The 27054-nt window shown below is 43.3% G+C and overlaps 1 protein-coding gene across 2 annotated transcripts in view; it reads right to left on the bottom strand.

The window, feature by feature from the left end:
* The window catches only part of tiam2a (TIAM Rac1 associated GEF 2a), a 350324-nt gene that overhangs the window by 245111 nt on the left and 78159 nt on the right, over window positions 1-27054 (bottom strand). For both annotated transcript variants that reach the window (XM_059648488.1, XM_048536148.1), the window contains exon 4: window positions 2884-2985. In XM_059648488.1, the coding sequence (XP_059504471.1) occupies window positions 2884-2985 (102 nt within the window). The remainder of the gene's footprint in view (window positions 1-2883; window positions 2986-27054) is intronic.

Genomic DNA, 27054 nt, shown 5'->3' on the forward strand with positions numbered 1-27054 from the left:
AAACTAGTCACTGCAGTCAGTTGTGAAAAGGCCTTTGTCTCCTATTCTACACATTTAGGAGAATTTTCATCTACTTGAAATAGAACCTCCTCTATGATTAGCAAACCTAAAAAAACCCTTTTGAGATAGAATGCACCAAACATGTTCATGTTTCAAGGAGCTGCTTTGAAAGAGGACAGATAGATTTTTGATTGCACATCTGGAACCTGCTAGGGACAGGGCTCTCTCTGCCTCTTAAGAGAAAAAGTGGCTCATGACAGTGTTGATTGGAACCATCAGGACACTGCATTTAAAAGAGTGATATCTGCAACATTTTTAAGCCGATGATTCAAGACACCATCCAAAGGACTACAGCTGAGATAAAACAGATACCTTAAGGCCTTTAATTTTGTTGTGCCTTCCTTCTGTACTGAAAAATCATTCCCTTTTAACTTTGTGACTGTGTTTGTGTATGCTTGATAAAGTTATCGTTTCTTTTCTTCAGGCTAGCAAATAATGAAATTGCACTGCATTTTCACAAGTAAAATTCTGGTTTTTATTGCATCAGTCAAGAACCAATTAGATAACTGTACTAATTAGACTGAAGTATAACTTCATGCCAAAAGAATATTAGAATGTTTATTTCAACCAGCCTGGGAGGTTGAAAACAGTGACACTGATTCATCCCTTCTCACCCTATTGTAATAATCATAACAAGGAATTAGAAACAAAAACATAAATTGCTGGAAAACCCCACCTTCTGAAGAAGGGTCACTGGTCCCAAAATGTCAACTGTTTTCTCTCCATAGATGCTGCAGACCTGTGGAGCTTTTCCAGCCATTTCTGTTTATGTTTCTGATTTGAACATCTGCAGTTCCTTCAGTATTTTTTGTTTAGTGCGAATAACCAAAAAAACCAAATAACCTATATGCAAACATCAGAAAACTACTTAGAATTATTCTCTTGAGTAAAAATGTACCAGCTTTCAGCTGACAAGATTTTCACCTCTGAAGTTACCTGGAGGAATTTAATATATTCTAATACCAAATTGTGAAATTATAATTTGTCAGCCTCAATACTCAGATTTGGAAAGCAAGGAAGGTTGGGGATGGGGCAGTCTTCTGATCATTTGAGAGAGATTCTCAGACTAACAAACGACATTTATTCCTGTCAGTTACATGTTGGCTCAATCGAAAACAAAAACAATTTTATCTCCAGCTGTTTTGAAGAGTGCAACTGCAAAAATTCAAATCAATTGAAAAACACTAACAAGAACAGTATATCTGGAGGAAATCATTTGAAAATCTACTGTTAACACAGTGGTAACCATTGCTAAAGCAAACTTCATTAATTTATATCCTCCACTGGGATATTACAAATTCAGTGCCAAACAAAAAACTGAATTTAGTTTCAGCTCAAGAATAGCTAATGATTCATTCGTAAGGGTCAATTCAGCTGATGGGCATCAGATACTAAGATAACCAGTTACTAACATCGAGGTGCTTATCTAAACACAGATTAGCATGCTGCTACCTGTCAAGACACTCATGTACCCAAAAATCAACACAGAAGTAGACAGACATCAGGGAACTAATAACTGTTCAAGGGTGGATCGCATCAACTGACACTGAAATTTACAGGACCTAAAAACAGCACATTTTCCTTCAGACTAAGCTCTTTATTCCAAATCATAATTCCCGGAAATTACGTATGTCCTTTCGGGTCAAAGGGTCATGAAAGATTATGTTGAGTAGGTCTTCATCCTTAAAGTCCTACATGCTCAGTGTTTGGGCTCTTTGGACAGCTATGGCTGGTAGAGCTCATTAGCCTTAAATGTGCAGCCTACAGACAAGAGATAGCACTGATTTCCAAAACCCACAACTATAAATTAACTAACAAGGTATAGATCAATTGACAGTGCAGAAGATCACAATTTAGGCTAGATAGTGTTATGAAAAGGAAGAGCTTGCTCTGCAGTTCACCTTGGGAGGAAAACTCCAAAATTAAACCTATGTCCTACCAGCTGCTCCACCTTTGGAGATATACCCCCTTACACTGTTGTAGCCTTAGACATGGGAGTGCTCCACAGTCTCTCAGCAGATCCCATCCCACATAAATATACACAACGTGCAGGTAACTTGTTGAACAACCTATCAGAACACAACATATCAAGCCCTATGGCAAGGAAGAATTAGCAACAGGGACCAGCAAAGGAAGCTACTGACAGGCTTCAGTCTCAAGCCTGCAGATACAAGATTTCAGCAACAACCATTTGCCAGGGATTGCTGCAGATGTGCAGTCTGTATCCTTCTGAGTCAACAAAGCAGGTCTGGTTCCAAAGTACAGCATTGCTGTCTCTAACCCAGGGTTGAGAAGCAAAAAGAACACAAACACATCCAGATCTCCTCACATCTGCCAGGCTACAGTTCATATATAAATAAATACAAAAATATAAAAATCAAAACCACTAGATATTGCTTGAGGCTCAGATCATGGAACGTCAAAACAATGCTGGACAACAATACAAGACCCGAGTGAATAGCCTTCAAAGCCAGGGTACTTGGCCAATAAATCAACATAACCAATCTGAGTGAAATGAAATGAAGTTTATGGAAGAGTCTCAGCTCTTCCATGAACAGTTAAGAGTCAACTGGATGGGCAGGTCTGGTGCAAAATAGGTGTGAAAAGTAGAAAATAGATTAGCTTCGCTCTCAGCAGACACATGATTAGGACATGATTCTGGGGTTGAGGGGGATGGGAAAGAGTTACTAATCAAGGTGGAAGGCACAGCACATACTCTGAAGTTGGTACACTCAACATTGAGTTCTGGAGACTATAAAACGTCTCTTTAGAAAATGTGGTGCTCTAGTTTACATTGAATTTTGTTGAAAGTATAATAGTCACCTTTTCACCTCCGTCTTCCTCACTGTCCAAGGCCTCAAATGCACCTCCCAGATGCAAACAGATAGAGATAGCAGGAAAAGTAAAACTCAGTTCTGACAGTATCTGCAGAGAGAAAACAGAAACATTTTAAGGTTCAGTGGCCCTTCTTCAGGACTGATGGCAGCCAGGACAAGAATGGTAATTAAGCAGAAGAAGGAGAAGAGTAAACAATACATGGAGTTTTAGCCCAAAAAGGGAAAACAATAGTTGTCACCCAATAGACTGGGCAAGGGTCAGCCTGGGAGAATGACCAGCTGCTAGTGAGAACTATTAATGGTTGGCAGTGGGTTGTGTGCAGTGGGAGGCCATACGATGACAAGGCCTGGTATGTGGTAGTTTGGGTAAAGACATGAGAGATGATGCTCAAGCTGCAAAAGTGTTGAATTCAATATTGAGTCCAGAAGGCTATAAGAGTTCCCAAGCAGGAAATGACTGGATCACAGACAGCAGCAGCAGCATCAGCAAAACTGAGCCCTGTAGGGAATGGCAGATGAAGATGGCAGTGCAGCCAAGTAGATGGTGGTGGAGAAGGCATCTGGCGGCAGCAGCAGCAGCAAGATCAAGGTGAATGTGGCTCCACCCGAGCCTAAGGACTCCCAGCAAGCAAGCAGGCTTAATCCCCTGGCCCAGACTTGTGTGCAGATCCAAGGTTCCAGGTCCACAGCTAGGTCTGAGTGCCAGATGGTGGGGCAGCAAAGGCGAGTCTGGTCCCAGTGCAGGACCCTGCAACACGATGCATGGGTGAGGTTGGCCCAGGGTGAACTCACGGCAGCAGTAAGATGGTACCAGAGAGATTGGTGACTTTCTGCCAGAGGTGGCAGAGTGAAGCGCGACTGCAGCAGTGTAGTCTGCAATCGTGCTTCACCACACTGCTGCTGGAAGGAAGTCACCAATCTCTGGCACCATCTCACCAAGAGTGCCGTGAGTTCACACTGGGCCAACCTTGATGAAGCAGAGCTAGAAGTGGGAGCTGTACCAAAGACCACCTAACTTTGAGGTAAAACTATAAAATGAAACTTTGTGGTGTTTTAAGTTGTCACCAGAGAGTGAATACTAAGCAACGCTTCTCACTGTATTGTCTTAAATAGTGACAATAAAATCAAAGTCAAAACAAGGTGTTATTCTTCCAGATAATTCAGAAAGGTGGTGATGGCCTAGTGGTTTTCTCACTGGACTGTTATTCAAGGGACCCAGGTTCGAATCCCACCATAGCAGATGGTGGAATTTGAATCAAATAAATTAGGAGTCTAATGACTGTGAATCCATTGTCAATAGTTGGAAAAGCCTATCACTAATATCCTTTAGGGAAGGAAGCTGCTATCCTTACTCTGTTTAACCAACAATGTGGTTGGCTCTCAACTGCCCTCTGGGCAATTACGGAAAAGCAATAAATGCCTACCCAGTCAGCGATGCATTCATCCCATGAGTGAGTTTTTAAAAACCTAAATCAACTGTATTTGCTGTGTGAAATGTAAAGACCACCACGGTGGTGAGAACAAACACAGACTGGTTGACATCAATGCAGAGCAATTCCACTGTCCATAACAACAGCCCTGATCTTCCAGTTGCTCACTACTTCAATAAACTATCTTTTCCTATGCTATTTTTCTGTCTTGGGCCTGCTGCATTGTTCCAACTTTTTCCATACTTAGCATTTTGATCTATTTTACATCTCAATCTCTTTGCCACCATTAACACTCCCTTTGTCTTTTGTTCTGAGCATCTTCGCCCATTCCAGTTTTGACAGAGGGGGAGCAGCAGCAAGATAAATATTTTCCACCTCCTTTCAGTTCTGACAAAGTTATATTAAACTTGAAACTTTATGAAGAGAGAAACAGAGCCAATGTCAGCAAACTTGTTGAGTTGGTCCAATGCTTGGGATAGTCATGGAATCTCTCATTTCTAGAGAGAAAAGTTTAATCTAATGCCTGCATGCAGCCTTTTAAAGAAGTAACATAACCTGAAACACTGGGAATAACAAGCTGTGGAGCTGGATGAACACAGCTGACCAGGCAGCATCAGGGGAGCAGGAAAGCTGACGTTTTGGGTCTGGACCCTTCTTCAGTAATCTCCACAGCTCCATATCTTGCTACCTCAGACTCCAGCATCAGCAGTTCCTGCTATCTCAGAGTTGAAACACGAGCTATTTTTGTTAGAATAGAGAAAAATATGGGGATTAGACAGAGGTCATGAAGTTAAGAATAGATGTAACAGAGTACTTAGAATGCTATTTAAGATTTGTAATGTCTAGAAAACAAAAACCCATCAATAAAAGATTAAACATGATATATTTATCAGATTGCATGAAAAGCACATGCATATGTGGAGATAATCAAGAACTGCAGATGCTGGGGTCAGAGATCTCATATTCCACCTTAGGAGCCTACAGCCCAATGGCCTAAACGTGGAATTCACCAGTTTTAAAATCTCCCCATCCCCAGCCTCATTGTTTGTCCAACCCTCCCTCTCATCTCCGCCTCTTGGACCTGACACAACCTGTCCTTCTCTCCCACCTATCCACCCCACCCATCCCACTGACCAATCCCCACCACTCCCTACCTGCACTCACCTATCACCATCCCACCTATGTTCCCCAGCCCCACCCCTCATCCATTTATTTTCCCAGCTCCTTTTCCCACCCCTCCCCATTTCTGAAGAAAGGTCCCAACCAGAAACATCAATATTGCTGGCTTCTCTGACTGCTCTGTTGTGTTCCTCCAGCTACACTGTATGGTGTCTGCATACATGGAGGGTTTGAGGCACCTTGTAGTGCAATAATAGCATTAGTGTTTGTAGAACAATGTCATAACCCCTACCTAAGGGAGGCTGGAGACGGGAGAAATGATAGCAATTTGTCTGTTTGGTTACAGCTTTTATCATAGTTGCTTAATAATTGCAAAATATTTTATTATTTAGAAAAAAAACCCTCTCCTATTGACTGGGTACAAACACTGAATTATGTGCCAATTTAGTTCTCACACCATGAGGAATGAGCCAATTTCAGCTGAAACAGTGAAGCAAGTAAAAGCAAAGTCACCACAGTCTTTACAGACCATAGGGCGGCTCTCTCATCAGACAGACACTCCTGGTGGTGGTTAACCAGAGGGTCACCGATCCTCAGGTGAGGTGTGAGTTTCAGGCGAGTTCTTCATGATGATCAGACTTTTTCATAAAAACCAAGGTGAAAAAAAACTATAGTAAGGCACTGCAAGACCTTTCCCTCTAGAAAAAGAAATCAAAACATTATACCCTGTATGTTGAAATGTTACTTTTTGTTTTGAAAGTTATTTATTTCAATTGCCAAAGTAAGAATGTAACACTCAAAACCATAATAAATACAGTAGCTTTCTACTGATTGATCGCTTCCAATTTTGTTCACCACACATCCCACTCCCAACACTTCTGGTCATTGCAGACCCTTTCCCTTGCTGACTGTCTAACTTGCAGCTTCTCCCATGCAGTAACCCACCTTCTTATTGTCACTCAACCATGGTGGCCTTTGCAGTTCTAACTCACCCACACACATTTCCTTTTCTGACCCTACATACATGTTCAAAGTCTCATCGGATCTACTGTCAAAGCTCTGAGGTCATGAATGTAAGAGTCTTGAACGTGCAGAGATGTGCGGCTAGGGCTGTTCTAATCAATATTTTGTTTAAATGTTCCTGCTCAACTTTCCTAAATCACCCTAAAACAAGCGTTCTAGAGAGGAGGCAGGAGAAGCAACTTGGACTCAAATCACTTTTATAAAAAAAACTGTGGCATATTTAAATTTTGAATATTGAAGAGGGAAGATGATTTGTATCGGATTAGCAGTTTAAGAAAATAAGTAGTTTCAGAGGTGTAAGGGCCCCGATGAAGGTGGAAAGATGCACACAGTCAGTAAAAGCAAAATCATTCCTGTTTCACATCCAGTGCAAGACCAATATAACAGATCGACATATTGATTTGATTTATTGTCACATGTACCTAGGTAGTGACAAGTTTTGTTTTGCATGTAGGACAAGCAAGTTCGTACCACACAAAGATCACATGCCTGAAATTTGAGGGGTCCATCCAGAAATCTAAGGCAGTGGAGAAGAAGCTGTTCTTGAAACTTCTGGTACTTATCTTTAAGCTTCTCTATGTTCTGCCTGATGGAAAAAGTTGGAAGAGATTATAACCAGGGTGAATGAGTCTTTGACGATGATGGCTGCCTTTCCAAGGCAGCGAGAACTGTTGGAGTCCACAGATAAAAGGTTAGCTTGCATGATGGACTGATTGTGTTCACAACTCTGTTTATGATCCTGGGCAGAGCAGTTGCCGTACCAAGCCATGATGCATCTAGATAAAATGCTTTCTATAGTGCATCTACAGAAGTTGGTAAGTCCTTACGGACATACCGAAATTCATAAGAACAGAAGAATTGGACCAGTAGGCCTGTCAATCCTGCTCCACCATTCAATAAGATCATGGCTGATCTTCTCATGGACTCCCGTCCACTTACCCGTCTGCTCACCATAACCCTTAATTCCCTTACAGTATAAAGATCTATTTTTGCCACAAAACAATGGAGATAGCCTCAACTACTTCACTGGGCAGAGAGCTCCACAGATTCACAATCCTTTTGAGTAAAGAAATTCTACCTCAACTGAGTCCTAAATCTGCTCCCCCTCATTTTCAGGCTATGGCCCCTAGTTCTAGTTCCACATGCCAGTCAAAATTTATTCCCTTCACAATTTTATATGTTGCTATAAAGATACCCCATCATTTTTCGAAGTTCCAACGAACATAGTCCTAGTCTACTCAAATCTCTCTTCATAAGGCACACACAAATCCAGAATCAACATAGTAAACTTGCTCCGGACCCCCTCCAGTGCCAGTACATCTTTTCTCAAGTCAGAAGACCAAACTGTACTCCAGGTGAAGCCTCACAGCCTAAACAGCTGCACCATAACCTCCCAGATTTTAAACTCAATCCTTCTACAAATGAAAAACAATATTTCATTTGCCTTAATTACCTGCTGCATCAGCAAACCAATTTTTTTAGAATTCATGCACAAGGACATGCAGGTCCCTCTGCACAGCAGCATGCTGCAATTTTCACCATTTAAATAATAGTCCATTTTGTGGTTATTCCTACCAAAATGGACGACCTAACCTTTACCCACATTGTCCTCCACCTGCAACACTTGCCCACTCACTTAACCTATCTATATCCCTCTGGAGGCTTTGTCTCCTCTGCACACTTGGCCCTACCACTCATTTTCGTGTCATCTGCAAACCATGACAACATTTGGTCCCCAACTCTAAATCATCTAAGTAGATTATAATCAATTGCAGTTGCAGCACTGATCCGTGAGTCATACCACCAGCCACTGATTGTTAGCCAGAAAAACACCCGTTTATCCCCAATACTTTACTTTGTTAGTTAACCGACCTTCTATCCATGCCAAAACATGACCCATAGTGCTGTGCAACTTTATCTTACGGAGCAACGTTTTCAAAGGCCTTCTGCAAATCCAGATGCATTACGTCCACCATGCTCATATGTCCTCAAAGAATTCCAGTAAATTAGTTAAACATGCCCTGCCTTTCCAGAACCCATGCTGCATCTGACTGATGGGACAATTTCTATCCCGATGTCTCACTATTTCTTCCTTGTTATAGAACAAAGAACAAAGAAAATTACAGCACAAGAACAGGCCCTTCGGCCCTCCAAGCCTGCGCCGATCGAGATCCTCTGTCAAAGCCTGCCATCTATTTTCTAGGGGTCTGTATCCCTTTGCTCCCTGTACATCCATGTACCTGTCCAGATATATTTTAAAAGACACTATTGTGTCTGTGTCCACCATCTCCACTGGCAACGCATTCCAGGCACCTACCACCCTCAGCGTAAAGAATTTACCATGCATATCTCCCATAAACTTGCCTCCTTTCACTTTGAAGTCATGACCCCTAGTAGTTAAGTCCCTCACTCTGGGGAAAAGCTTCTTGTAATCCACCTTATCTCTGACCCTCATGATTTTGTAGACCTCAATCAGGTCACCCCTCAATCTCCATCTTTATAATGAAAATAATCCTAATCTACTCAACCTCTCTTCATAGCTAGCACCCACCATACCAGGCAACATCTTGGTGAACCTCCTCTGCACCGTCTCCAAAGCATCCACATCTGTTTGGTAATGTGGCGACCAGAACTCTACGCAGTACTCTACATGTAGTCGAACCAAAGTCTTATACAACTGTAACACGACCTGCCAACTCTCAATACCGCATCTGATGAAGGAAAGCATGCCGCATGCCTTCTTGACCACTCTATTGACCCGCGTGGCCACCTTCAGGGAACAATGGACCTGAACACCCAGATCTCTCTGAACATCAATTTTCCTCACGGCTTTTCCGTCTACTGTATAGTTTGCTCTTGAATTGGATCTTCCAAAACGCATCACCTCACATTTGCCCAGATTGAACTCCAATTGCTATTTATCTGCCCAACTTTCCAATCTATCTGCTGTAATCTCTAACAGTCCCCTTTACTATCTGCTACCCCATCAATGTGCAAACGTCATCTGCAAATTTGCTAATCAGACCACCTACACCTTCCTCCAGGTCATTTACGTATACCACAAATAACAGTGGTCCCAGCACAGATCCCTGTGGAACACCACTGGTCACAGGTCTCCAATTTGAGAAACCCCCATCCACTACTACTGTCTCCTGTTGCCTAGCCAGTTTTTTTAATCCATCTAGCTAGCACACCCTGGATCCCATGCAACTTCATTTTCTCCATCAGCCTGCCATGGGGAACCTTATCAAATGCCTTACTGAAGTCCATGTATATGACATCCACAGCCTTTCCCTCAATCAACTTTGTCACTTCCTCAAAGAATTCTATCAAGTTGGTAAGACTTGACCTTCCCTGCACAAAACCATGTTGTCTATCACTGTTAAGCCCATTTTCTTTCAAATGTGAATAGATCATATCCCTCAGTATCTTCTCCAGCAGCTTTCCTACCACTGACGTCAAACTCACCAGTCGATAATTACCTGGATTATCCCTGCTACCCTTTTTAAACAAGGGGACAACATTAGCAATTCTCCAGTCCTCCGGGGCCTCACCCATGTTTAAGGATACTGCAAAGATATCTGTTAAGGCCCTGGCTATTTCCTTTCTTGCTTCCCTCAATAACCTGGGATAGATCCCATCCGGACCTGGGTACTTGTCCACCTTAATGCCTTTTAGAATACCCAACACTTCCTCCTTCCTTATGTCAACTTGACCTAGAGTAAGCAAACATCTATCCCTAACCTCAACATCCATCGTGTCCCTCTCCTTGGTGAATACCAATGCAAAGTGCTCGTTAAGAATATTACCCATTTTCGCTGACTCAACGCATAACTTTTCATAACTTTTCCTTCCAAGCCTTTCTCTAGTTACCCTCTTGCTCTTAATATATGAATAAGAAACTTTGGGATTTTCCTCAACCAATTTTGCTAAAGATATCTCATGTTCCCTCTTAATTCCTCATTTCAGATTTGCCCTGAATTCCCGATATTCTTCCAAAGCTTCATCTGTCTTCAGTCGCCTAGACCTTATGTATGCTTCCTTTTTCCTCTTGGCTAGTCTCTCAATTTCGTCTGTCATCCATGGTTCCCTAATCTTGCCAATCCTATCCCTTATTTCCATAGGAACATGTCTCCCCTGCACGCTAATCAACCTCTCTTTAAAAGCCTCCCACATATCAAATGTAGATTTACCTTCAAAACAGTTTCTCCCAATCTACATTCCCCAGATCCTGCCAAATTTTGGTACAGTTGGCCTTCCCCCAGATTAGAACGCTTCCTTTTGGACCAGTCATCTTTGTCCAGGAGTATTGTAAAACTTATGGAGTTGTAGTCACTATTTGCAAAGTAATCCCTACTAAAACTTCAACCACCTGGCCAGGCTCATTCCCCAACACCAGGTCCAGTCTGGCCCCTTCCCGAGTTGGACTACATACATACCGCTCTAGAAAAACCTCCTGGATGCTCCTTACAAATTCTGTTCCATCTTGACCCCTAACACTAAGCAAATCCCAGTCAATGTTGAGAAAATTTACACACCTCTAGACACATGTTCCCCTCCCCTCTCATGTTCGCCTTCCACAGGGACTGTTGCTTCAGGGACACCCCGGTCCACCCTTCCCTCACCTCTAACACCGCCTCCTCACAGTCCTATGGCACCTTGCCCTGCAAAGGTTCAGCATCTGCCCATTTACCTCCTACATCAAACGTACCTTTACGTGAAGCAACACTTCACCTGCACTTCCCAGAATCTGATACCTCTCTCTCCTTCCATCTCCAGCAACCACCTAGAAACCGATGTCCATTTCAAGCCCACCCACTCCCACAGCTACCTAGAATACACCTCCTCCCACCTACCTTCCTGCAAAAATGCTATCCCCTATTCCCAATTCCTTCGCCTCCGCTGCATCTGCTCCCAGGATGAGGCATTCCACTCCCATACATCTCAGATGTCCTTGTTTCTCAAGGACCGCAACATCTGCACCCCCCACCCACCCCCCCGAACCCCCTCCAGCCAAGTGGGGGAGAACACCCTCGACCATGTCTCCTGTGTTTCCTGCCACTCATCCCTCACACCCCCTCCCCGCAATAATAACCAAAGCAGAATCCCCCCCACCCCCGACATCAGGTACCACACCACCAAACTCCGGATCCAATGCATCATCCTCCGACACTTCTGCCATCTGCAATCCGACCCCACCAAAGACATTTTTCCCTCTCCACCCTTATCTGCTTTCCAGAGGGACCACTCTCTCTGGGATTCCCGTGTCCGCTCCACACTCCCCTCCTGCCCCACCACACCCGGCACTTTTCCCTGCAACCATAGGACGTGCAACACCTGCCTCTACACCTCCCTCCTCAACGCCAAGGACTTGCCACAAACAGATGTTCACCTGCACATCTGCTAATGTGATATACAGTATCCACTGCTCCCACTGTGGCCTCCTCTACATCAGGGAAGCCAAGTGGAGGCTTGGGGACCGCTTTGCAGAACACCTACACTCGGTTTGCACTAAACAGCTGCACCTCCCAATCGCGAACCATTTCTATTCCTCCTCCCATTCCTCAGACATTATGTCCATCCTAGGTGTCCTGCAGCGCTGCAACGATGCCACCTGAAGGTTGCAGGTGCAGCACCTCCTATTCTGCTTGGGAACCCTGCAGTCCAATGGTATCAATGTGGACTTGACAAGCTTCAAAAACCTACCCTCCCCCATCGCTTCCCAAAACCAGCCCAGCTTGTCCTTGATTTCCTAACCTGTCCTTCCTCCCACGTATCCCCTCCTCCCACCTCAAGCCCCACGCCCATCTCCTACCTACTAGCCTCATCCCACACCCCCCGGACCTGTCAATCCTCCCTGGACTGACTTATCCCCCTCTGTACCTCCCCACCAACACTCACCTTTACTGGTTCCACCCCCACCACTTTGGCCTGCCTGTCTCCTCTCCACCTATCTTATCCTTTATCAGTCTTTTATCTGCCTCCCCCTCACTCCCTATTTATTTCAGATACCCCTTCCCCTCCCCCATTTCTAAGGAAGGTCTAGGCCCGAAACATCAGCTTTTGTGCTCCTAAGATGCTGCTTGGCCTGCTGTGTTCATCCAGCTACACACTTTGTTATCACCGAGTTACCTGTTGCCTGCCACTTTAACACACCACGCTGTTCCCTGCCAACATGTGTCTCTGGCTTGCTGCAGTGTTCCAGCAAAGCTCAACGCAAGGTGGAAGAACAAACTTCATGTTGCACTTGAACCCTGCAGCCCTCCAGACTCAACATTGAGTTCAATAATTTTAGGACAAAGCCCTAACTTCTCTTGGTGTGTGGAGTAGAAGTCTAAGAGAAGTTAGGGCTTTGTCCTAAAATTATTGAACTCAATGTTGAGTCTGGAGGGCTGCAGGGTTCAAGTGCAACATGAAGTTTGTTCTTCCACCTTGCGTTGAGCTTTGCTGGAACACTGCAGCAAGCCAGAGACACATGTTGGCAGGGAACAGCGTGGTGTGTTAAAGTGGCAGGCAACAGGTAACTCGGTGATAACAAAGTGTGTAGCTGGATGAACACAGCAGGCCAAGCAGCATCTCAGGAGCACAAAAGCTGACGTTTTGGGCCTAGACCCTTCATCAGAGAGGGGGATGGGGAGAGGGTGCTGAAATAAATAGGGAGAGAGGGGGAGGCGGACTGAAGATGGATAGAGGAGAAGATAGGTGGGGAGGGAAAAGGTTGGTCCAGGGAGGACACAGGTCAAGGAGGCGAGATGAGGATAGTAGGGTGGGAAATGGAGGTGCGGCTTGAGGTGGGAAGAGGGGATAGGTGAGAAGAGAACAGGTTAGGGAGGTGGGGACGAGCTGGGCAGGTTTTGGGATGCAATGGGGGAAGGGGAGATTTTGAACCTTGTGAAGTCCACATTGATACCATTGGGCTGCAGGGTTCCCAAGCGGAATAGGAGTTGCTGTTCCTGCAACCTTCGGGTGGCATCATTGTGGCACTGCAGGAGGCCCAGGATGGACATGTCGTCTAAGAAATGGCGGGGGGGGAATGGTTCGCAACTGGGAGGTTTAGTTGTTTATTGCGAACCGAGTGGCAATATTCTGCAAAGTGGTCCTCAGACACCTCCTCCTACCGCCCCTTTGATCATGACCCCACACCCGAGCACCAAACCATCATCTCCAATACCATCCATGACCTCATCACCTCAGGTGGCCTCCCACCCACAGCCTCCAACCTTAGTGTTCCCCAACCCCGCACTGCCCGTTTCTATCTTCTTTCCAAAATCCACAAAACCCGCCTGCCCTGGCTGACCTATTGTCTCTGCCTGCTCCTGCCCACCGAACTCATCTCCACCTATCTGGACTCCACTTTTTCCCCCTTGGTCCAGGAACTCCACACCTACATTCGTGACACCACCCACGCCCTCCACCTCCTCCAGAACTTGCAATTCCCTGGTCCCCAACACCTCATTTTCACATGGACGTCCAGTCCCTACACACCTGCATTCCTCATGCAGATGGCCTCAAGGCCCTCTGGTTCGTCCTGTCCCGCAGGCCCGACCAATCCCCCTCCACCGACATCCTCATCCGCCTAGCCGAACTCGTCCTCACCCTCAACAACTTTTCTTTTGATTCCTCCCACTTGCTGCAGACAAAGGGGGTGGCCATGTGTACCCGCATGGGCCCAAACTATGCCTGCCTCTTTGTACGTTACGTGGAACAGCCCCTCTTCTGCACCTACACTGGCCCCAAACCCCACTTCTTCCTCCATTACATTGATGAAGATGACTGTATCGGCTTCGCATTTGCTCCCAAGAGCAGCTCGAACATCCACTTCACCAACACCTCCCACCCCAACCTAAAGTTCACCTGTGCCATCTCCAACACATCCCTCACCTTCCTGGACACCTCTGTCTTCATCTCAGGCAACTAGCTAGAAACTGATGTCCATTTCAAGCCCATCGACTCCCACAGCTACCTAGAATACACTTCCTCCCACCCACCCTCCAGCAAAAATTCCATCCCCTATTCCCAATTCCCAATTCCTTCACTTCTGCCGCATCTGTTCCCAGGATGAGGCATTCCACTCCCGCACATCCCAGATGTCCACGTTCTTCAATGACCGTAACATCCCCCCCACACTGGTCGAGAACGCCCTGGACCGCGTCTCCGCATTTTCCACAACACATCCCTCACACCCCGCCCCCACAATAATCGCCCTAAGAGAATCCCCCTCATCCTCACATACCACCCCAACAACCTCTGGATACAACGCATCAGCCTCCGACACTTCCGCCATCTACAATCCGACCCCACCACCCAAGACATTTTTCCATCCTCACCCTTGTCTGCCTTCCGGAGAGACCACTCTCTCCGTGACTCCCTTGTCCGCTCCACGATCCCCTCCAACCCCACCACACCCGGCACCTTCCCCTGCACCCCAGGCAGTGCTACACTTGCCCCCACACCACCTCTCTCACCCCCATCCCAGGCCCCAGGACGACTTTCCATATTAAGCAGATGTTCACCTGCATATCTGCCAGTGTGGTATACTGCATCCACTGTACCCCGTTGTGGCTTCCCCTACATTGGGGAAACCAAGCGGAGGCTTGGGGACCGCTTTGCAGAATGCCTACACTCAGTTTACAATAAACTGCACCTCCCAGTCACGAACCATTTCAACTCCCCCTCCCATTCCTTAGACGACATGTCCATCCTGGGCCCCCTGCAGTTGCACAATGATGCTACCCGAAGGTTGCAGGAACAGCAGCTCATAATTCGCTTGGGAACCGTACAACCCACTGGTATCATTATGGACTTCACAAGCTTCAAAATCTCCCCTCCCCACACTGCATCCCAAAACCAGCCCAGCTCGTCCCTGCCTCCCTAATCTGTTCTTCCTCTCACCTATCCCCTCCTCCCACCTCAAGCCGCATCTCCATTTCCCACCTACGAACCTCATCCCACCTCCTTGACCTGTCCGTCCTCACCTATCCTCTCCCCACCTATCTTCTCCTCTATCCATCTTCGGTCCGCCTCCCCCTCTCTCCCTATTTATTTCAGAACCCTCACCCCATCCCCCTCTCTGATGAAGGGTCTAGGCCCGAAACATCAGCTTTTGTGCTCCTGAGATTCTGCTTGGCCTGCTGTGCTCATCCAGCTTCAAACTTTGTTATCTTGGATTCTCCAGCATCTGCAGTTCCCATTATCTCTCTCACCCATTATCAACTCCTTTGTCTGTCCAACTCCTCTTCTCTTTCTTGGGCTCTATCTTTTATCCTATCGTTTAGTCCTTACTCCTTACCCCACCCCCTCCCTATTTTCTGCATATTAACCAATATTCTCCCAGCCAGAGATAGTAGGAACTGAAGATGCTGGAGAATCTGAGATAAGAAGGTGTCGTGCTGGATGAACACAGCAGGCCAAACAGCTTCAGAAGTAGAAGGGTCTAAACCCAAAATGTCAGCCTTCTTGCTCCTCTGATGCTGCTTGGCCTGCTGCGTTCATCCAGTGCTACACCTTGTTGTCTCATTTTCCCAGCCACCATCTGTTCTGAGGACATCTGGTCAGCGGGCCCAAAACGTTATCTTTGAGTTGTTCTTCAGTGGAGCTACCAGACCTGCTGTGCTTTTCAAGCAACTTCGTTTCTGTTCTCTTTTCACATGCTTCTTTGTTGTTTCCTGCAAACACCACCATCATGGTGTTATTTGGTGGCGTATGGGCTATGCCTATCAGTGACTTCTTCCACCACCAAGTTCTAATTTCCACCCACAATGGAGAAGAAGGATGAATCACAGAAGTTTCCTTATGTCCATAAGCCTCCTGAGGAAGAAAAGGCATTATAGTACCTTCTTGATCACCACATCAAAACTGGTGGTTCAGGACAGGTTGTTGGTGATAGTTACTCCTTAGAACTTGAAGCTCTCTACCATCTCCACCTTAGCTCCATTGACGTAGATCAGTGCATACCTTCCTCCTTACTTCCTGAATTTGATATCAGCAAAGCTAAAGAGCTGATCATCAAGGGAGAGATTGTTATCTTTACACCACACTATATTGCAATTCATTTATAGCACAGGGGTCTCATGACTCCCATAACAAAATCCCCAGCCAGGCAGGAAATGAGCACGTATTTCAGTCAAGGTGAAAATTATTCACAATTTTAATTTGGTCAGTGGGCTGAGAATACAGCAGCAACAGTTTTCAAAACTGAATACTGCATTTAGCATCATGTTTGCACTGTAATCCTTCCGGATGCAATTTTGACCAGGCTATTATAATTGTAATACTAGTAATGTTTCTTGTATAAATACTTTCTTTTAATTTAAAGCAGCAAGTATTGTGTTCTAAGTACGTATAGTGGGAACAATCAGCCCTTGTCATAAATGGATATTTAAATGGTTCTCCTGATCAACTGCCAAACAACTGACGGAAGATCTGCAAAACCTCAATGTTTTTGTTTGGGAAAAAAAATGGCATAAATTGTGTTACACAATTTCTGCAGTGCTTCCAGGAATCTTGTACTAGAGTAATGGCAGGCAATTGAGATGGTCTTATGCATCTTCACAAACTTTACATTGCCATACACAACGTATTAAGAGAAACAATTTTGAAATCATCCCATCAGCGCCTTACATTAGAGTTTATGTGCAAAGGAAATCAGTTCCCTTTATCCACCCTATTCACAGGTCCCAGAAGACACCAGCATGCAGGTCTGTTTTGAAACAGGATTGTAAGGTTCTTTTACTTGAAAATCCTCACTCCTGCTCTCAAAATACAGAATCTGCTCAAAGAAGGGGCTCAAGGAAATATATTTGACACTTCAATTGTTTTGCATTGACCTTAGCATCACGTGCATGGGGTACTGTAATAAACAAATAGAACCAAACCTTTGCTTCCCAAGGTGGTCAGCAAGTGATTTTAATCATCCAGCTATAATGGGTTCACGACACAACCTCTACAATGTATGGATTCCCAATGAATCACTATACGTTGTCAGAAAGCAGGAGACTTAGCAAGAATAAGGATCAAAGGAGTAAGTGAGGGAATAGAAGACGTTACCAATCGAAGTATCAAAAATAAGTGGGTTCATTAGATAGCAGGAGAGTCACAAGACAGAAAGACAGCATCAAGAGAGTGGTATAGGGAATGGTGAGGCCGGTGGTGTCGCAGTCCTACAACAGCCCAGTGGAAAACTATTTTCAACTCAATGTCAGAGCAAACTAACATTAAAATGTGATTATGTTACACTGAAGTCTTAAAAGTCAAACAATAACGTAATAGGAGAAAATAAATTGAAATGAACTACCAAGTAATATAAACACAGGTAAGATCTTCCTTAAATACGTGAAATGGAACAGAGACCAAAAGTGAACACCAATTCCTTAAACAGTGAGGCTAGTGTGTCAGTGCCGTGTTTTCAAGAGGTGGGTGTTCTGTGCTGCTTCTCTTACAAAGGAGGTAGCCACAGAGTTGTCCAAATGTCTCTTTCGGACAGGCAGTCCATAAATAGCACTTGCGCTCTCTGTCTGTGTTATCAAAAGGACAAAAGAATGAATGAGTGGGTGGAAATAAGGGGTCTCAAACCCAGGATTAAAAAAACACTTACTTTCAGCTACTGAAAGGTTTTCTGCTGGTTGCTGAAGCTAAAGCCACAAATTCTCTGCTGCCAGAGTCCTAGTCAGCAAGGCTCTCAAAAGTCAAAAGCAGTGGATGGTTTCTTCTGGACCTGAGAAAGACAGCATGTGAGAATCCTAACTGTTTTGCATTTTTGCTAAAGGATGCGCTTATGGGATGCTGCCTACATTTGAACAGTTGATGATTAATTGATAATGTGTTATCTTGTTAAGTCTTTCAACAGGGTTAAGGTCATGCCAATTTTTGTTTGTATTTTAACTGCTGTCAGAATAAGGTGCATATTGATTAAGTGGTGCACTAATTGAATCAAAACTGGATCACAGCACCTTACATTTGCCTTCAAATAAATAAAAATTTACGGTCTAGCCTATCTCCTTATAATACTGGGGGTGGGGTTCTGTCCCATAACACGAGCAAAACAACACCCGGAAATAAAATAAATGAGAGAGGATTACATTGCATTATTTGCTTCAGTCTCCACTGAAGCCAACTTTAATAGCATTCAAAAACATTACCCGATCAAGAGGAACAGGATATAAACAATAATTAATCACTAGAGAAAAAAATACTAGGGAAACTAATGGGGATAAAAGGTCAAGTTCTCTCTGTCCAAAGGGTTGCATCCTAAGACAGCAGAGGAATAGCCAGAGAGATAAGACAGAATCCTTAAATTCTGGAAAAGTCACAGAGGATTGGAAAACTGCCAATGTAAAAACTTTAATCAAAAAGGGAAGGAGATAAGGAAACAGGTACTAGTGGGCCAGTTAGTTTAACATCATTGGAAAATATTCAATTCCATTACAAAGGATGTAATTGTTGAGCATTTAAAAATACTAAACAATGTAACTGTCTACCGGTGAGAGGTGGATGCGGGGTTGTAGAGTCAGAGGTCAACAGTATACAAAAAGGACCCCAAGTCTATCAAGTCTGCACTAGTCAGGGATTCTTCCTATTGATATCCCTTATAATTTTATACATCTGAAATCACGCACCACCTCAGTTTCCTCTGCTCTAGGAAAACTCCTCCAGTCTTTCCAAACTATTCGTAACTAAAATTCTCCAGCCAGGAAACAACTTGGTAAATCTCCTCTGTACCTTCTCCAGTCCTGTCACACTCCTCTGGGAATGTGGATTCCAGAACTACACATTATTGTAGCTGCAGCCTAAGCAATGTCTTCTACAGTTCCAGCAAAACCTCCCTGCTCTCAAGCTCTATACCTCAATTAGTAAAGGCAAGTATCCCATATGCTTCTTACACAAAGGAATGGTTGACATGCACACCAATGTCCTTCTGATCATCAATTCTTCCTAGGGTCCTTCAGTCTTCATGTATTGCCCTGCCTTGCTTGTCTTGCCTAAGTGCATCACCCCACATTTATCTGTATTGAACGTCACTTATCGCCAACCGGCCTGTCCAAAGCCTCCTGCAACCTAAGGCTATCCTCCTCACTATTTGCCTAAATTTTGATATCATCTACAAACTTAATGATCAACACTCCTACATTCAAATCTAAAATTATTTATATATACCAGAAATAGCAAAGGCCTCAACAATGAGCCTTGCAAAATGCCAGTGTAATGCCAATTCTGGATCTAATTAGCCAAATTTCCTTAGATCTTATGTGATCTTAACTAGGATATCAGTCTCCCAAGTGGAACTTTAACAAAACCCTGCCTGAAGCCCAAATAAACTACATCACAAGCATTGCTCTCATCTACATATCCATGGTCACTTCTTCAAAAAAAAATTCATATCAAGTTGTCAGACATGACCTCCCCTGAACAAAACCATGTCAACTGTTCTTGATTCAACACTGCATCTCCAAATCCAGATTAATTCTGTCCCTCAGAATTGCTTCCAATAATTTCCCCAACATAGATTTGGCTGACTGGTCTCTAGTTTTCTGGTTTACCTCTTGTTCTCTTCTTTAATAAGAATACCACATTGGCTGTCCTGTAGGATCTACCACCTCCCCTGTGGAGGAAGGGGAACTGAAAATTATTGCTAACCTCCCATGTCTCACTCAACAGTCTGGGATACATTATCTGATTCTGTATATTTATCTACTTTCAAGGCTACCAGACCACTCAGAATCTCCTCCCTGTATGCGCCAATTTCTTTAATTATATCAGTCTGTCTCCCTGGTTTCTATTGCTGAGTTCTCTCTCCCCCTAGTGAGCACCAATAGAAATGTTCATTTAGAACTCTATCCACATCCTCCAACACCATAAACAAATTACCACTGTAGTTCTTAATGTAGCATACTCTTCCCCTAGTTATCCTTTTACATTCAGAATATCCAAGGCTGAAACAGACAGACTTCTAAAGTCAGTAAGGTAATCAATCATAGATTCCCTCCAGTGTGGAAGCAGGTCATTCAGCCCATTGAGTCTACACCATTGGACTCCAAATAGCATCCCACCCAGACCTAGTTCTCCTCCACCCTATTCCTGTAACTCTGCATTTCCCATGTCTAATTCATGTAGCCTGCACAACCCTGGACGCTGGGTAATTTAGTATAACCAATCCACCCAATTAGCACGTCTTTGGACAGCAGGAGGAAACTGGACAACTCTGAGGAAATCCACATAGACATGGTAAGTATGAGCATATTTCACACAGACAGTCACCCATGGGTGGAATCAAACCTTGGTCCCTGGCACACAATAACCACTGAGTCACCACGCCATACACTTATGAAGGGTAAAAAGAAATGGCAGGAAAGTGAAGTTGAGGAATATTAGATCGGTCATTGAATGGTGTAGTAGGGCCAAATGGCACACTTCTGCTCCCAGGTGTTAGGATCTATAAGACCATTTCTTATGTGTTCTACGAAATCTTGCAGTAATTAAATTTGAATAAATTGTGCAGTCACAGGCAAATTCGCAAGTCACATTTTCTACAATTTAACAACCATTACACTTCATAAATGGTTGTGAACAATTTTTAAACAGAGCTCACAGTTTTATTTTTATTATAATTGCAAATATCTGTAGCACTAGATAATGAGTGTGTGTAACCTGTTCCACAATCCTCTGCTTCACCTTTAAGGCTTACTACTTCTGCTGAAATTGACATCAAAATAGGGACGAGACCCCATGTTAAATTTAATCAGCTCTTCACATGGCTAAGCAAAATGGCAGTCAAGTAGGGCTCCTAAGCCAGAGCTCATCCATTCTGATAGAAAAGAAAAACTATCTTGTATTTTCCTTACTTACCTTGAGTTAAGGTGGCATTGGCAGCAGACCTCAAGCAACCCAGTGCAGGCCAAGTGAGGCCAGTACAGAGGACAGTAGGCCCAGCATGGACCTCAAGCCTTCATTAAACCGGAGCCATGGAGGCAGCGGCAGAATGACAGCAGTGCAAGCCCAGATGGTAACCAGCGGCAAGGAATAACAGTCAGCAGTGAGGGGGCAGTTGGGGCTGAAATCTTGCATGCGAGCAGTGGCAAAGCCTGGCAAGCCCAGGCAGGTCTTAGCCCAGGGAGGATGATAGCCCTGGGTGGGAGTGGGTTGCAATGAGCCCTCTTGTTCCAAGCTGAGCTTTCCCATCTGCAGGTCCATGGCTTAAGAAAGGATTATAATGTTTGACATTTTCACTTTATTTTTCTAATTTTATGCCAAGATGACAATAGTGCTGAACACTGACATTCCCTTATTTCTGTTGCCAGGATTTTGTACCTAGGTATTTTGTACACTTTTCATTGTACTCTTGTACCCTGTACATGAGTACATGACAATAAAGCCTAAATCTAAATACAGCACTAGAAGCACTTTGAGAACATCCTGGAATTTCTACAGAATGACGTTGAGATTGTGGGGACACCGGCCTTTTGACAATTTAAAGCTAGTGTTTCCTTTCATTGTCATAACTCTTAATTCAAAACTTGGTGCAAATCAGAATTTTTGGCAAAACTTTGAGTCAGACAGCAAAACCTGACTCAATAATTGTTCTGGCTGCCAAACATACTGGAAACACATTAACTGTCAAAAGAAAAAACATAACCCATTCAAACTAAAAGGAATGGCAGGACAACCACCACAACCAAAACATCAAACAACAGAATACAGGATGAAAGCACTAAATCATGGGAAGAGAAGTAACAATGTAAAACAGAACTGTGGGAAAATGCCTATTTTGCTTCAGTCACCAACCTACCTCAACTATGCATTCTGTATGCAGGACAATGACCAAATGAAACGTGACCCATTTCTGTCATTGTAGATTTCTTTGAGATATAATTACCATAATATAATACGACACTTTAATACAGTCACTAGCCAGATTTTTGAGGCACCTGGAGACTGCATTTGTTTTTCCTGCAAGTCACTCACCAACCCTCCATCCTGCTAACGTCCCAACCAAACATCTCACCAACCCCCAATGCTTCCTTTCTTGATCCTCCCATCCACTGCCCCCACAGAGTCAGAGTCATACAGCAAGGAAACTGGCCCCTTGGCCAAACTTGTTCATACTGACCAGGTTTCCTAAACTGACCTGGCCCCATATCCCTCTGAACCTTTCCTATCCATGTACTTCACTTCCAGATTTGCTTCCTGTCTCTCAGTCGCTCACTTTTTTGAGCAGAAAAGAATACTGGAAAGTAAGAGGAGAGGTGAACAAAAAGCGTTTGGGTGGGTTGGTGGGGGGGGGGGGGGGGGGGGGGGGGGGTGGAGGTGTTGTCAGTTATGTTTAAAGGCAGCCAAAAAGGCTTTTCCATGCAAAATGTGCAAGGCAGGAACAAAGCCCACCCTTAATATAGGTTTTCATATGGGGAAAATTAGTTTTGCTTTGTATGATTATTTAGAATACCACTTAAGAACATATCTTTAAAAGTAGAGAACTTATGCTTTATGAATCTCAAACCATGACTAGATTCTACTTGGTTTATTGTGTACATTACTATATTTTATCTTTTATACTAATTGCGTCTTACATTCCAAGAGATCTTCTTGAAGCAATAAATTAATTCAGACCAGGAATGCAGAAATTTCTTCGATAAAACAAAAGGCACATTTGTTTTAAAATCTACTGTATCTCTAGCTCACCAATCCTTCAAACATTCATCATTTATAAAAGCTGTAATTGACAGCAGCTTAAGCCAAGGGAGAAAAAAAAACTTAAAATGTCAGTAGTTAACTGCACAATCCCAGCTATTTCAAAAAAAAGTACTTCATTAGTTGACAGGTCCTTAATGGAGCAAAGTAGCAGCTCACAATGCATTTACTAAAGATGTGATTCAATATGAACCATGACAAATTAAATTTTGCTCCAACTCATTGCACAGAAAAACCCACATTCTGCCACATGGAAAACATCAGACAGTGCATCAATTTCAGTGTTCTAAAAGAATATTCATCACTGATGAACGTCAAATCCACAACAAACCTCCAAAGACAAGTCTTACGTCCTAATGGCAGTGCTCTACCTCTGAACCAGGAGGCCCAAGTTGAAGTTCCACCTGCTCCAGAGATATGTAATAACAAAGTGCAGGCGTTCCTAATCTACCGATTTAACAGAAGCTGTACATTTAGCACATAGCACACTGTGATAACAAGGTATGGAGCCGGATGAACACAGCAGGCCAGGTAGCATTAGAGGAGCAGAAAAGCTGAAGTTTCGGGTCTGGACCCTTCTTCAGAACTGTCAGCTTTCCTGCTCCTCTAATGCTGCCTGGCCTGCTGTGTTCATCCGGCTCTACACCTTGTTATCTCAGATTCTCCAGCATCGGCAGTTCCCACTATCCACACATAGCATACTGTGATTTCTCCTCAGACAATTCAAATCTTTCAACAAAATACAAAACAATCCTCTTGTCCCACGCTAAGTGCCTTGATACTATTGAACAAACAGCCTGAAGATGTCCATAGTAGATTGTGTATGAACAACCTATATGGTAGAAAATAACCAGCATATTTCATTATCCTAACAGATAAAGTTGTATTATTGGCTGTTAATCCTTCTAATTGCAGAATTGCTGATGTTAGGATAAATAAAAGTTCCACAAAAAAAGTGAGTTTATACCTCTGCTACCAACTAACATACAACCAAAAGAAAAAAGTTAATCTCAAATCTATTATAAAGCATGGGATAAGTGAACACCTGATTGCCTGATCAGATAGTTGTCATAGTCAGCCTGGATTTGACAGCAGAAAAATGTTTGAAAAACTTGTTGGTAGTGTTTTCCCCTTCAAGATGTTAACAACAAAATTGATAAAGAGCAGCCAATATGCATAGTTTACTTAGATTTTCAGAGATTTTTTGATAAAGTTCCCACTGGAGGTTAGATAGAAAAATTAAAGCACTTGGAATAGGTGGTAATGGACTGCCATGGATTAATAATGGACTAAACACAGTCAGGTCAAATGAGTCACTCTTGCACTTAAAAGCTGTGACTAGTCAGGTACTACAAGTATTAGTACTTGAGCCCCAGCTGTTCCCATTATATATCAATGATTTCAAGGTGAGGACCAAATGTAATATTTCCAAATTTATGAATGATCAAAAGCTAACTGGGAATATATTTTGAGAGGAAGATGTAAAGTACCTTCAGGAAATCTTAAACAGACTTGGTGAATGAGCACAAACATGGCAGATGGAATACAATGTTGAAAAATGTGAGCTATCCACTTTGGTAGGAGAAACAGATGCACAAAGTATTTCTTAAATGACAAGAGACTGGAAAATGTAAAGGACCTAGGTTGCCTTGTCAACAAGTCAATTAAGGCTAACATGCCAGTGCATCAATCTATACGGAGGTGATACTGGGGAAGCGATGGCCTAGTGGTATTATTGCTAGACTGTTAATGCAGAGACCCAGGTTCAAATTCTGCAATGGCAGATGGTGGAATTTGAATTCAATAAATATCTGGAATTAAGAATCTAACGATAATCATGAATCTGTTGTTGATTGATGGAAAACCCATCTGGTTCACTAACGTCCTTTAGGGAAGGAATCTGCCATCCTTACCTGGTCTGGCCCACATGTAACTCTGGACCCACAGCAATGTGGTTTACTCTTCCCTCTGGGCAATTAGGGATGGGCAATAAATGCTGTCTGGTCAGTGATGCCCTCATCCCATTCATGAATTTAAAAAATTGAATATTAGCCTTTATTGCAAAAGGACATGAATACAGGAGAAGTGCAGTCTTGTTTCAATTAAATAAGAACTTGGTTAGACTGCACTTGGAGTATTATGCACAATTTTGGTCTGCATAACTGAAGAAAGATACTATTGCCTTGGAGGGAGTGCAACAGAGGTTCCCCAAATTGGTGTTCAGGATGTTGGGACTCTCCTTGAAAGAAACATTGGCTAAATTGAACTTGCATTCTCTAGAGTTTTAAGTCATTGAAACTTATAAAGTACTAAAACAAGAAGCAGCAGACAGGGTAGATGCAGGCAACATGTTTAAAAATGTTTTCCCTGCTTTGGGAATCTTGAACCATGAAAGGGGGATAAAGACATCATCTTTTCTTAAAAAAAATAAAAGATTTGTGAACCTTTTGAATTTCCTTTCATAGATGGCTGTGCATTCTCAGCCTTTCCCTTTGGAGGTTGAACGTGATGAATTTGATTACCTGCAAGAGAACAGGGTTATGAAGATGAGGTAACTAAAACAAAGTGTAGTGTTCAATCAGCCTTCAGAAACTGAATGGCAGAGCAAGCTTGGCAGGTGAATGGCCTACTTGCATCTCTATGCTCCTGTCTGGAAAAAACTTTATCCAGTGCATCTTCAAAACATTGAGTGAATGAGCTGATCCTGATCACTAATGATTCCTCCTTTACCACCTACTTTAAAAATGCTTCAATTTCTTTTATTCATATGTGGTCTAACCCAAATGCACATCTTGGCACACAAAGGAATTACTACTTACTCCAAGAGTGCAAACAAGTGATAGGAAATGGAGCATGTACTTAATTTGCTGTTCCCAGTGGAAATGCCTTTCACGCCCCCACCCCCCACCTCCAGGAGTATCCAATAAAAAATTGGCCAAGTTTATTTAAATATAGAGTAAATACAGTTTGGAGCTGGAGGAACACAGCAGGTCAGGCAGCAGAGGAACAGGAAAGTCGACGTTTTGGGTTGACAAAGTCCTGATGAAGGGTCCCAACCTGGAACGTCGATTTTCCTGTTCCTCTGATGCTGCTTGGTCTGCAGTATTCCTCCAGCTGCACGCTGTATGGACAGACTTCTAGCATCTGTAGTTCACGCTAGCTCTTTAAATAGAGCTTGCCAGTCAAATCTAAAAATGCTGCAAGATCAAACAACACTAACGGAAATAAAAGGGGAGGTCAGGATTTCAAATGAAGTTGTTCCATTTCAGCTATGTGTGCTTTGTCAGATTAAGTTCATATGTCTGCCCTTCTGTACATACAGGCATTTAGTATTTTCTATTTTCATTGACTTTATATATAGAATTTGGAATTTAGTTTAGTACCAAATGATTATATCGAGTGCCTTCCAAATTTATGTTAAATTATGGGTAGTTTAGGTTGTGGCTTTGCAGACACCCTGATGAAATAATCCAAATTTATTTCTGTCAAAGCCAAGGCTTTCATTTTCCTCAATCTGGGCTACAATTGACCTCAACTCCCATAAAAAAGTTTTTTTTCTTTGCAATAGCTAAATCAGCTCAATATCATAACTTTACCAAAGGGCAAGTATTGGACAACCTTGTTTTTCCTTTCAAAAAAGCACCATTTATTCTGTACATTTGTTGGCAGTTAACTTTGATTTCGGAAATATCTGTACTATATGTTGCAATATAAACATAGGCATGTATCCGGTTTCTCCAACCCTTTTGCCATCTTACCCAAAATAAAATACAGAAAGCTGTCTGGCGCTCTAATAGAAAAGAAAAACAATGAAAATGCCAGAAATATCAAATAAAAACAGAAAATACTACAAATACTCAGCAGATCTTATAGGATCTGTTGAGTGATCAGAGTTAACATTTCAA

Source organism: Stegostoma tigrinum, chromosome 9, assembly GCF_030684315.1.
Source record: "Stegostoma tigrinum isolate sSteTig4 chromosome 9, sSteTig4.hap1, whole genome shotgun sequence".
NCBI lineage: Eukaryota > Metazoa > Chordata > Chondrichthyes > Orectolobiformes > Stegostomatidae > Stegostoma > Stegostoma tigrinum.